Raw genomic sequence first — 12,553 nt, forward strand, 5'->3', positions numbered from 1 at the left:
ACAAATAAAATTGTCACCCTGACTCAAAGAAAAATCTTAAAAAAATCTCGAGAAAGCATATAAGGGTTTAGGGTTTAGACTATATTTGTTTTTATTGAACTAACAACTAAGTAAAATTACTTAAATACCCTAAAATTTTATAATGTTTTAATATTTTTATCCAATTTAATAAATAGTGAATAAAAAAATTGACACCTTGACTCGAAGAAAGGTTTGAAAAACTTGAAAACCGTAGATTTTCCTGTGGGGTGGCAGATCTCCGCTCGAGTGAGGGAGGGAAACTGCTCCGTTCTTCCAGGCCGGCCTCATGGAAGAAGCCCCCTCTCTGTCCGAGAACCATGCCGAGAAACCAACCCTAACAAACCCCGGAACCGAACCTGCAGCCGAAACCCAAAAACCCCCAGCTTTAGAACCCACAGAGACTGCAGCGGTGCCTCCATCCTCAGGCCCCCAAACCACCAAGAAGAGAAAGGTCGAGAATGGGGGTTATCGAAACTCCACCTTCTTCAAGATCCGGAAAATTGTCAAGGACCTCCGGCCGTATTTCATCGAGGTAACACTGATGACAGATATCATCTGGAGGTGGAGGTTCCTTCTGGGTTTCCCGCTTTCTTTTATGATTTTCAAATTTGGTGTGATTTGATTTCTGGGTTTTTGTAACTTTCAGTAGTGCGGGTGGTTTTTTGGTTGAAGAAAAGTTCTTTCCATGTGGAAGTTCCAATTTTCTTGTAATTCCTTTATGGGTAACTGCGATTTGAGCTATTTGATCGTGTTTAATAACAATAAAGCAGTCAATTGCTTCGCAAGTTTCTCTATTTTTTCATGGGCAACCGTACGTATTTTATACCTGCAGGGATTTGGCTAGTAGGCCTTCGCATTTCTGGTGATTTGTCTCTATCGGTGTGGTCGACTTCTCATGCCCCCTGTGATTTACTGGGTCTTGTTTAAAATGATTCAAATTGCTGCATTATATTACCTTCTCTGTTGAGTGACTGACTTACGCATTCTTTTACCCAGTTGGAACTTCAAAACTCAGGACTTTTTTTTCTAATTTTCATCATCATTATTGTTCTGTTTAATATAATGTAACACCGATTTTCTTCATTCTGGTTGGATGATTCAATCCTCAAAATATTGTTAGTCTCAGCTCGCCCACGATTCATTGAGTGGAAATTGGGTTTCTTCAATATGGTTCTGAGGCAGTACTTTCTACTGGGCAATAAAAGAAACTATGCACGATTAATGGGTTTTTACTACTTGTATTTATTTATCTGGGGTGTCTGATCCCAACTGCTCCATGCTACTTTGATTTGATTTTTCAGTTTTTTCTTCATTTCGACACTTGGTTGGGTATGCTCCTTCAACTATAGAAATTCAGTTTAAATCGACGTTGATGTTGTGGCTTGATGAGGCAGATAGTAGTTTGTGTGGAGATTGGGTGGGTAAATATTCTCATTTTTTTAGCATCAATGGAGCTTCAGGTGGTTAAAGTCCTTTTTCTTAGATGAAAAATAAGGATTTTTTAAAGTGGTCTAGGTAGGAAGTTTTGGGGGGAATCAAAGAATTGTCTGATAGATTTAGGTGGATACTTTCTTTCCGGAAGCTCTCTGGTATGTTTGCTTTTTTCTCATCAAGGAATTCATTTGAAGCAAAGAACAAGGTCAGAAGAATTCGCAGAAATCGTCATCTATATCCCAGTTTTCTGGTCTGATGACTAGGTATAAAAAATTAATTAACTAGAAGGAAATTTCAGTTTCTTTTCTTGTTCAAGAGTCCATCTTCTAGCTTCCACAAATGTCTCCATATTCAGGAGCTTGCAGCTTACTGAAACTTCCTGTATTCATGGATTTTAGTTTCCGAAATTGGAATCATTACTGATCCGATGCCACAGGTCTGTATTACGCAAATGCTGGTGATTATGAGGAAGAAAATGTTTCTGCACTGACAGAAAGTTTTGGATCTGATGAAATGTTTTCCGGAGGTTATCTGTATGTATTAACTAGTCTTGCCCTACTTTGTGCATTATTAGCTCTCTGCAGTAATAAATTATTCACAACTGGAAGTAAAGGAAGTACTTCAGTTGAACACATGAAGACATTAATCATTTATGAATGAGTTTGTGGGAATTCATCCAGAGACAACATAGCTGCTGAAATGTATAAGATGAGTTCGAACCATAAACATATAAAAAAATCATTTGCTTTGGAGTTTGTTTAGCATATTTCAACCATATTCAAACATTGGGAGCATGTCATCTTTTCCGTCTTCATCTTTTCAGATATTGAATTTGCTTGAGTTATGACAATAGTGAAAAATTGTATTTGTTGAAGGTTATGCATGCCCCAAATTTTCAAGAGAGCAAAGCTGCTGACGAGATTCTAAAACGTAAGCTTTCTAGTGGGGTAACATAGGTTTCTGTCACTCATCGGACTCCCATTCCTGCACTTGACCCACTCTGTGTGTCTTGTTCAGTTCTGGTGATTAAGTGCCTGAATAAGATAGTTTCTCTGATCATTGTATATGACTCAAATTGCTTGATGTTAAAATCTGACTTGAGCCTGTAAATGGACCAAATTGCTGGTCCATATGACTCAGACCCAATCCTTTGCAAATGATTCATATAACAAACTAGATTAGATAATAAACAACAGATGCTAATCAAGCTGCTAAAGGGCTTTCTCATTTGTTGCTGCACATCCAGAGATGCAAAATATGATGGAGCTGACAAAGCAACTACAGATGGAACTGAAGGAGATAGAAAATTCCAAGAAACCAACAGAGCATCAGCATCCTCTTGCTGGTGAAAGCAATACAGAATCCATGGAGAGGAAACAAGAAGACAAACAAACGCGTCCACCATTACATGAGAAATCCGCACAGAAACCAGACAAGGAGTTGAAGGTTGAGGCAGCTGCGCTTGGGGGAACGTATGTCATTGGTGGTTCCCCACTTGGATGGAACTTCACCATGTTTCCTGGAACTTTTTCAGTCTATTATGGTGAATCGAAAGCGAGGTTTAGATCTCGCCAAGCAGTGAAGTCTGTGAAAGGTTAACATAATCAATTGTATACAGAGAGCAGGAAGGAGTTGATACAGGCTGGGAGAGGTTCCTTCTGTGCTAGTCCTTTACATATATCAATATTTTTGTGGTCTTATCTGTGAACTCACTGGTGATATTTGCTATCTTTTAGCAATTGTTTTGTTGAGCCATTAATAGTTTTTCCAACTAATATGCATCAGTTTTATGGGGCTATCTGATCTAATTTCTTTGAATGGTTTCTGTTAGTCCACAGAAAATGTTGATGGGAAAACTCGTTAACATCTCATGAATGAAATTACTGCCGAAATAAGCAAATTCTGCGATAAACAAGTAATGATTATGTTGGTCTTATATGAATGGATGACCTTGATTTTGTTTGAAGAGTATGTTATCTGTATTACATATAAATCAAGTAAATACATATTGAAAAGGAAAGTCATTCCAAAGATCCTTCCGAAGAATCTAGCGTGCGTCTCCTCGGTTGGCTTCTGTGCTGGTTACGTGTTCGACGTAGCCCTCTTCTGGCCGCCAGATCCTTTTACACGGTCGAATTGTCCGGGTTCCTTCCTTCCTTCTCTTTGTCCAATAGTTTACGTGGATAGATATATCTCCTCATGCGTATCTATTTTCCTGCGTAATCCGATACACACAAGGAACAGTTTTTTCACTTCCGGTTCTGTAATCGGTTTCTGAGTTTGGCGATTTTTTGTTTGGAAGGAATTTGGAGAGGGATTGGAGCTGTATAAGGTAATTTTCGTTGGGCTTTTTCGTGTTTTTTGTGTGTGTGTGTGTGTTCGGGAAGGTGGATGGGAATTTTTTGTCTTGGAATTGGAGATTAGCAGGGAAATTTCAGAGTTTCTGTTCCTGTTGTGGAGAATTTGATGACTTGAAGCTGTAATTTTTTTTCCTTTCCCTTTTTGTTGTTTTTCTACTCGGAGGGGGTTGGTTTCGGTGGGGAGGGATACTCGGATGAGTACGAAACAGGTATCGCTAACTCTTGAAATTCTGGTTTGAGAAGAGGGAATTTCTAGTTGTGGATTTGGGGGATATTGGAGGGAATCCGCTTGTTTTTTTAGGTTTTTGGATTACTTGGCCACACTCGAAAGATTTCTGCTAAAAAGCAAGTGTGTGCAAAATTTTAATTGAGAATTCGATTGTGCAAAATGGTAGATTCGATTTCCACGTTTCTTCTCAGCCATGTGCCATCATACCAGTTCTCCTGTTACGGAGGCAGGACTCAAAGGCCAAAACTCGGGTCTTGCAGATTCCTGGCAAATGAATTCAAGGGTCGTCAAGTCTGCTCGACTCCATCAAGAGCCAGAAGTCAATTTCATCAGTTTATGGTTTCTCCAATCCGAGCTTTTGCCATGGAGATCACGAAAGAAACCCCTTCTTATAGTGAAGAAGATAAAATACCCAGGGGCCTAAATTACTCTATCGATACTGGTTTCCAGATTTCCAGTTCTTGGCCGCCGGCAAACAAGGCTGATAATCCCAAGCTACACAACCCTTTGCTCAGACAAGAACGAATGGGTTGTGGGTGGTTGGGTGCAATTTTTGAATGGGAAGGAGTAATTGTTGAAGATCGTCCTGAACTTGAAAAACAAGCTTGGTTGGTCTTATCCCAAGAGGAAGGAAAATCCCCACCACCCACCTTCATCTTGAGAAGAATCGAAGGAATGAAGAACGAACAAGCAATCTCTGAAGTGCTTTGCTGGTCAAGGGATCAGGGACAGTTGAGAAGAATGGCTGATCGAAAAGAGGAGATCTACCAGTCTTTGTTAGGGGGATTCTATAGAGTAAGAACTGGTTCACAAGAATTTGTGACCACTTTGATAAACTACAAAATTCCAATGGCTTTAGTTTCAACCAGGCTGAGGAAAAATCTTGAAACAGCAATATCGATGATTGGATTTGAAGGATTCTTTAATGTAATTGTGGCAGCAGAAGATGTTTATAGGGGTAAACCTGACCCAGAGATGTTTATTTGCGCATCACAACAACTGAATTTTATACCTGAAAGGTGTATTGTGTTTGGGAACTCAAATTCCAGTGTGGAGGCAGCTCATGATGCTCGAATGAAGTGTGTAGCTGTTGCAAGCAAGCATCCGATATACGAGCTTGGGGCAGCAGACATGGTGGTTCGGGCACTCGATGAGCTTTCAGTGGTTGATTTAAAGAATCTCGCGGTCATTGATTCAGCAGAGTTTGAGTCTCCAGAACCTGAGATGGAAGTGGAAGAAGAGGACGAAAGGGACTCATTTCCATCTAGCTCAGTAGGATTAGATGATAATTTCTGGTGAGCTGCTGCCCTGCCAATTATATGTAGTATATGTGTACAGTGATACAGTTGACTATCTTCAGCTCATGGCATGTAGTTAGGGTTCAATGGTCATCGTTTAACCATTTAACCTGATGTATATGTTTTCATCCCTACAAAAAAGCCTTTAATCTTTATTTGCTGTTATCCATGTACAAGAGACACCAAGTAGTCTGCATTGGAACCTCTTAACAGTGTCCATTGCTGGAAACTTGTGCAGAAGTGATATTAACCAGCCCCATGAAAAAAATGAGCTTTATGGGTTCCAGTTCTGGAAAGAAATCTGTAATGTGGGCATGGATTAATGTGACAGGGGAGAAGTGGTATCAAACAGCCCCATGAAAGAAGATGAGCATTATGGGGTTGTAGTTCTGGAAAGAAATCTGTAGTGTGGGCATGCATTCATTTGACAGGGGTAGTAAATAACTAAAGCAGAAGTGGTATTAACCAGCTCCATGAAAGAAGATGAGCTCTATGGGGTTCTAGTTCTGGAAAGAAATCTGTAGTGTGGGCATGGATTCATTTGACAGGGGTAGTAAATAACCAAAGCAGAAGTGGTATTAACCAGCCTCATGAAAGAAGATGAGCTCTATGGGGTTCTAGTTCTGGAAAGAAATCTGTAGAGTGGGCATGGATTCATTTGACAAGAGTGGTACAATAACTAAAGTAGAGTACCATCGACGTAAGCTAATAGTTCTTGACTCTAGGAGAGTAAGAAATTGACTTTTCCAGAGAAGATAATTAGATAAAGAAAGTTTGATGGTGATCATGTAGATTAGAGTGTTAAAAGGGAGAAGATGAGAAGAAGATTCGGAAGCCATGGGAGACGCAAAGTGATTTTTTTTTACTTTGACTTTGACTTTGACTTTGACTTTGATCTAAGAGATAAACTAGAAAAAGTTGGGCTTCAGTCCGAAGGCGAAGATGGGTCCCGAAGGGACGATAGCTGACTCACCAGGATGCGCGGCGACGTCTTCTGTAAAGACCAAAGCGAGAAGCAGCAAAGCTAAAAATAAACCGGTGGAGGAGAAACCGGAAAACGACGATCGAACAACGATCGACGGCAGATTGCGACAGCAAGCGGCGACGAGTGAAGGACGAACGACGATAGAGATAATGTCTCTAGTTGTAGGTTTGCGTCGGACGTGATCTCTGACAGCAAGCGGCTATGGCAGAGAGCAGACGACGAACAGAGGAGATGAATAGCGACGGGATGCACCTCCAAGAAAGCGAAGTTGTCGTCTTCCTTCAACGGCGACGATGACAGAGGCGATGAACAGCGACGCCACGGAAAAAATAAAGGGGTAGTGAAGCTCGACGGAGAAAGAAAAAAAAAATAGAATCGCTCGGCAGAGATAGGGTAGAACGCTTGCTTTGATACCATGAGAAGATTTGATAAAAACCACCACACCTCGAAGGTGGTGTTGATGATGAATTTATAATCTTTACAATGCCATATACACAATATTACAATCAATCTGAAACAGAAATTATACAAAAAATTAACCTGTAATTAGGGCTAATTATCCTCAACGGAATATACAAAAATGGAACCTTGAATCAAGGCGATATATCTTCAACAGCCTTGAATCAAGGCGACGTATCTTTAACAGTATCTTCAACAACCAGCCCCATGAAAGAAGATGAGCTCCTGGGGTTTAGTTCCGGAAAGAAGTCTGTTGTGTGGGCATGGATTCATTGACAGCTTGTGTGCTTTTTGAACAACAATTAGCAGCAGAACCTAATGACTTTCATGAATCAGTTTTGAAACAATTTTGAGCTTGTGGCTTCAATTACCTTTGTGATGGCTGCCGGTTTTTTTTTTTTTTTTTTGTTTATCACAACGGTGATGGTAAGGGAGTTTGCCTCCATGGACTTCGTGCATTGCTCAAATACCAGTATTGCGGTCAGGATGGGCGTTTTGCTGAGATGTCTCAAAAAACTCTTATTAAGCTTTAATGGCCACTAGCAAGCTGATTGATCAATAAGAAGAAAATTTCAATAACTAAATTTGCTAAAAGGCGACTGTGCTCGTTGTTATTTGCATGTTAAGAAAAAATTCGTTACAGGAAATAATTTCGAACGAAAATCAATGAAGGATGAATCCCAGAGCAGTCACGATTCACCGGTCACTCTTCCGTTGAATATCTCGACCGTATCCCCTTGCCGCACCACATGCCAACGGAAGGTCTGATCGTCCTCCATGACGTTCTGTTTGTAGATGACGTAGTACCCATCATAGGGAAGATGAAGGAGTAGATGGCGGTGCACCGTTCGCCGTCCAGGCCCCCAACAGCCTCGCTGCAGCCGTGATCTCCGACTGTTCGAACACCCCACATTCGCCGACCAAGAGAGACGGATCCTGCCACTCGACGTTTCCTAGAAAAACCGAGAATCTGTTCGTGGGTATTCCCTCGGCTTCCTGAATCCGCTCCTTCAACCGGCTGCAGTTGTCTCGGGCTCCAGTGTCAGCGTGAACTGCCGCTTCGACGATTCTATCATCACTTGAACCTACAGGGCGAGGGATGATTCCTCGGAGCTCTGGACTTGAGGACTTCGTAGAACTTGGTATCGCGCTGGTCGGACATGACTTGGCCATTGAAGATGAGGGTCTGGCAGGCGACGGGGACACCTTGGTATTTCTGGATCTTCTCTTTGATAGCCAGGACTGTGTCGAAGTACCCCACTTCGATGGAAAACCGCTCGTCTTTGGAGATGATGAAGAAGATGTCCATGATTCTCTGCGCTCTTTGTTTCCTCTTCTCTCTCAATACTCTCTGCATCCATCTCTCTTGAACGCTCTTTGCTTCCCAACCCTCGTCTCTCTCAACGTTACGCTCTCTACCGTATCGACGTGTTGTCGTATTCCTTCTCTCGTGCTTGGCCTTGCTCTCAACACCTTCCTCTCAGCTGCCCTCTCTTTCTCTTCTTCAATTTCCCCTTCCGACTTCGATTTCCCTCTTTTAGTTCAATCTAATTACTTCGTGATTATTTTATTAATTTATATTACATTAAAATCTATCTTATATTATTAATAAAATATCATATTTATTTATTATATTTATTAATATTAATTCTATATTAAATTACTAATTTAAGAGTGATAATTAAGATATTATAAAAATAAATATTTTTGTTTAAGTATTCTATATTTTATAATGAATTAAATTAATAATTTAATTTTAACTTGTAATTATTATATTAATTTAGACAAAGCTAAAATTTATCTTATTTTATTAATAAAATACCCTATTTAATTATTTATTATGTTAATATATTTTAATAAATTTCTAATGTAAGAGTGATAATTAAGATATCGAAGTTTTCGTTCCAAACCCCTATCCGAACATCCCATTTTGCCATTTTGCCTGGTGAAGGACTGGTCGATAACCCTGAGCTCTCGCTCATTCTCTCGCTCCAACTGCGTTTTTATCCACGAAGAGGACGACGGTCGTTGCAGCGCTGAAGAAGTATGACCCATGCTGGTTCGTTTCTAGGGCGTATTTGCTGTTGACGGTGGGAAACCTTTAGGAAGGACTTGTCTCTTCTGTAGTGCGAGTTGGGAAACCAGAGTGGCTCCTTAGCTCATCAATGGTAATCCACTACGAATTAATCCAGTGTCCCTTTTGTACTAGCTGATGCATGATGCTCTCGGTTTTGGTTGTTGCATTTTGGGATAAATGTTTGATGTTGTGTATGGTGAATAATTTGAGAAAATCTCTTATTTTCCCTTCTTATTGAGACAATTTTTATGACTCTTCGAATTGTGATTTGTCAGAGTGTGTTGTGTTACTCTGGTAGTCATTCGATGAGGATAAGGTAATCACACCTTCGTTGATTTGCAAATTTGTGCCTTTTCTTTGTCGATTTCATTGGTTCTCTGATATGATCTTAAGATAAAAATAGGTGCTGCTGATGCTGCTGCTTGTTTATAGACTCTCAGAGGAATTGTAGAGAAAAAAACATCCGAAAGGAAGAAAGTTAGGAAAATTAACAGATTAACTACTCTGCAGAAAAAGAATTACACATCACGCAAAGAGAGCATCGCAAAATAGAGAAAGAACACTATGAAGCTGCTCATGTTTGATCTCCTCTCAGCATTTCTTTATACAATAACAAGATGTAGAAAAAGGTTAAATGAAAACTTGAAAGATGACTTCATACTCGTCTACCTCCTCTCATGGTTCTGTTGCTACTTACAGCTCTTTATGCACAAACTTCTGTCCATTCGTCACAATATCTATTGTCATCTGTTGCAAGGAGGGTGTTGGCTGTAACAAACTTGATGAGGGGTCTTTACAAGGCTTTGTCAGCAACTGTAACATTCCCTTTCCATTCGAGACACCATGTTCTCATGGCCATGGTGGAGGCGGCCATAGAGGATAGTAAAGTTCAAGTAAGGGAAAATAAAAAAATGAAGCAACAAGGTTGACACTCTGGAATTAGCTCACATAATTGTCCATTAAGATAGCCAGCTCTTCCTTGTGTTAAAAAAAATTAAATGAAGATTGTCTTGGGAAAATATGATTGCCTTAAACCCTAGTTGCCCCTCAACAGAGAAGTGGTTCACTGCAAGGAGGTACTCCTTGTCATTGATCAGGTTCTTGTAGCAAGAGGCATACTCGTCCTTGGTGACCACTCGGGGTTTGTGCAGCTAGACTGGTTTTGTCTTGTGAATCAAAGACCATTCACGAGATATTTCTTCCTCCTTTTTTGTAGAATTGGTATCTTTCTCCTTTTGTGCATACTCAGCATGCCCTCCTCTTCTTTCTTTTCCTTCTCTTTATCATCACTCTCCTTTTTCTCATTGGTCTCTTAATCCTGATGTAAATTTGGCAAGTGATGAATTTCGAGTGTTTCTTCACCAATTGTTGTTCTTGATCTTTAGTGGCTAGCATGGATTCGTGATTGGGCAAATTGGTGAGAAGCTGTTACTGGATTCCATCAGTGGGTCTGCCCTTCGGATTTGTAGAAGCCTTGTTGTAGATCTTTCAGGAAAGATTGAGGAGACGCAATGTTTTAGATCGCAGTAGATTTGAGTTGAAGGGAGGCTTAATGGAAGCATCACTAGTGTGCTTAGTTGAAAGAACTAGTTGACACTATAACAGGAAAAATAACTATCATTTTTTTCTTTTATTGTAATAGATTACTATTTTGGGCTCTTGACCAATTTGTAAAGTTGGAAGTAGACAAGAAGTTTTCTGTAAAATTGATTGATGTACATTATTTTTGAAATTTGTCTTGTCATTTAATCATTTCATTTCGGGATTCTTTGCACTGACAGTTTCTGTATTTTCTGGAGTCTGTTTTACATAGGTTGGATCAAGTGTTATAACTTTATGATGTAGGTCTCACAACCTGTAGTTATGTTTTCATGAATTTTAAATTGATTAACGTTGTTGTTCTATAATGTTGCAAACTTGTATTTCTAGAACTTCTATGACTATGCATGCATATTCCAGTTACTAGGAATTTCATGTTTGAGTAAAATGTGTAGAGAAGGAGCTCCCTTTTACTCTATTTCATGCTACAACCAGTTAGTTGAAAATCCTCTCTGGAAAATGATCAAAAGTTCTAGTTGCTAATTTAGAAAAAAATTGTGGAGATAAGATTTCTTCCAAGCTTTTCATTATACCCCTTGCCTTTGGGTGCAGTTTTTCATTAATAGCATATTTTTGTGCAGGGTTTGGATGTCATTCTGCAGACATGCACCATGACCCCAGGAAATATGTTTGTGAGACCTGGCCTGCGTAAGCCCTACTCAAAAGTATCTTCACACACATGGTTTTCTCATGTGCCCATTACTGGTTCATCTCCAGTTATCAGAAGTTGTTGGCGAGCTCATGAAATAGGGAGGCACTGGCCTTTGAGAGGTAGGCTCAAGGTTCTCTGTAGCTTTAATTCATTTGAAGTGATGATTGATTTAGGCCAGAAGGAAATTAGAATTAAAATATTATGAGTGGCCCATAGGGAGATAAATTCGAGGTTATTGTATTGGATATGTTTATTTAGATTTTTACTTCTTATGAAGGCAAGCCTACAATTGGTCTGAAAGCTTGCATGAAGCTTGAAAATCCACACGACAATTCTCAGCTTTAATTTCCATGTAATAATATTTGATAGATAGTTCTAACAATAACATGCGACAACAACTCTTGAAAAAAAGCTGTCTTGTCTGAGAAAATTGGAGTTGTCGGTGTTCCAAAGGAGGATCACATGGTGGAGCAGCTTACAACTATGAATAGAGGCCTTCTTTGCATGATTTTGTCTCATCTTCTCAATGAAGAAAAATAATATATTTCAGTTGCACTTGTTGAATCTATCAGATACAGACTTTTCTAGGAAGATCACTTGTTGGGATTTTTAAAAATTAAAATCGTTATAACATATTTGTGTTTGTTCAAATTGCAGAAGAAAAAAACCTGGCGCTGTCTACCAAATTGACTCCCTTGCTATGTGGTGATCATGGGAGCCTTGTTCATACAATTCCATCTCTACCTCGGCTTCCCTCTGGCGGGAATAGGTCTTTCAGAACCCCTAGAGCATCCAAGGACGTTCCATTCAGCTTTCGCTATCCCCCAATGACTAAAAAACCAAGATGGTGGTGGAGAACCTTAGCCTGCATCCCCTATCTTATGCCTCTTCATGAGACATGGATGTATGCTGAAACAGCATACCATCTTCACCCCTTCTTAGAAGACTTTGAGTTTCTCACTTATCCTTTTCTAGGATCCATTGGAAGGCTACCAAGCTGGTTCTTGATGGCTTATTTCTTTGCTGCATACCTAGGAGTGGTAAGGAAGAAAGAGTGGCCTCATTTTTTCCGGTTTCATGTTGTGATGGGAATGCTTCTTGAAATTGCACTCCAGGTGATTGGCACAGTGAGCCGTTGGATGCCTTTGTCAGTTTACTGGGGCAAGATAGGGATGCATTTTTGGACAGCTGTGGCATTTGCATACTTGTTTACTGTGTTAGAGTGTATTAGATGTGCACTTGGGGGCATGTATGCAGACATTCCATTTGTATGTGATGCTGCCTATATTCAGATTCCGTATGATTAATCATACAGAGAAATAAGGGCAAGTTTTTGTCGGATGTGAATTTTAAGATGTATTTGATTCTCGAGTTGACTTTTACCTTGTTTCAATGTCAAGTTCAGTGTTTGAATTTCCATTTATCATTGAGGCCAGCTA

General features: G+C 39.9%; 4 protein-coding genes across 4 annotated transcripts; 3 read left to right on the forward strand and 1 right to left on the reverse strand.

Moving 5' to 3' along the window:
• Positions 1-256: 256 nt before the first annotated feature.
• Positions 257-3,272, forward strand: LOC137944616 (uncharacterized). Its single transcript, XM_068790311.1, has 3 exons — positions 257-553; positions 2,331-2,385; positions 2,702-3,272. Exons 1-3 carry the CDS (start codon positions 308-310, stop codon positions 3,052-3,054), a joined length of 654 nt encoding a protein of 217 aa, XP_068646412.1. The 5' UTR covers positions 257-307; the 3' UTR covers positions 3,055-3,272.
• A 224-nt stretch (positions 3,273-3,496) lies between these two features.
• Positions 3,497-5,749, forward strand: LOC137944709 (5-amino-6-(5-phospho-D-ribitylamino)uracil phosphatase, chloroplastic-like). The gene has a single exon (XM_068790431.1). It carries the CDS (start codon positions 4,204-4,206, stop codon positions 5,341-5,343), a length of 1,140 nt encoding a protein of 379 aa, XP_068646532.1. The 5' UTR covers positions 3,497-4,203; the 3' UTR covers positions 5,344-5,749.
• A 1,726-nt stretch (positions 5,750-7,475) lies between these two features.
• Positions 7,476-8,221, reverse strand: LOC137944511 (uncharacterized). Its single transcript, XM_068790195.1, has 2 exons — positions 7,866-8,221; positions 7,476-7,722 (listed from the first exon to the last, which is right to left on the reverse strand). The coding sequence occupies exons 1-2, from the start codon at positions 8,141-8,143 to the stop codon at positions 7,476-7,478; spliced, it is 525 nt and encodes a 174-aa protein (XP_068646296.1). The 5' UTR covers positions 8,144-8,221.
• Positions 8,222-8,708: 487 nt separating this feature from the next.
• On the forward strand, positions 8,709-12,533 carry LOC137944266 (protein TIC 20-I, chloroplastic-like). Its single transcript, XM_068789896.1, has 3 exons — positions 8,709-8,954; positions 11,044-11,233; positions 11,772-12,533. The coding sequence occupies exons 1-3, from the start codon at positions 8,952-8,954 to the stop codon at positions 12,419-12,421; spliced, it is 843 nt and encodes a 280-aa protein (XP_068645997.1). The 5' UTR covers positions 8,709-8,951; the 3' UTR covers positions 12,422-12,533.
• Positions 12,534-12,553: the final 20 nt, after the last annotated feature.

The sequence above is a fragment of the Aristolochia californica genome, unplaced genomic scaffold (genome assembly GCF_029961685.1).
Source record: "Aristolochia californica isolate CCGP_79_NKW_82.1479 unplaced genomic scaffold, dmAriCali1.0.hap1 SCAF_11, whole genome shotgun sequence".
NCBI classification, from domain to species: Eukaryota; Viridiplantae; Streptophyta; class Magnoliopsida; order Piperales; family Aristolochiaceae; genus Aristolochia; species Aristolochia californica.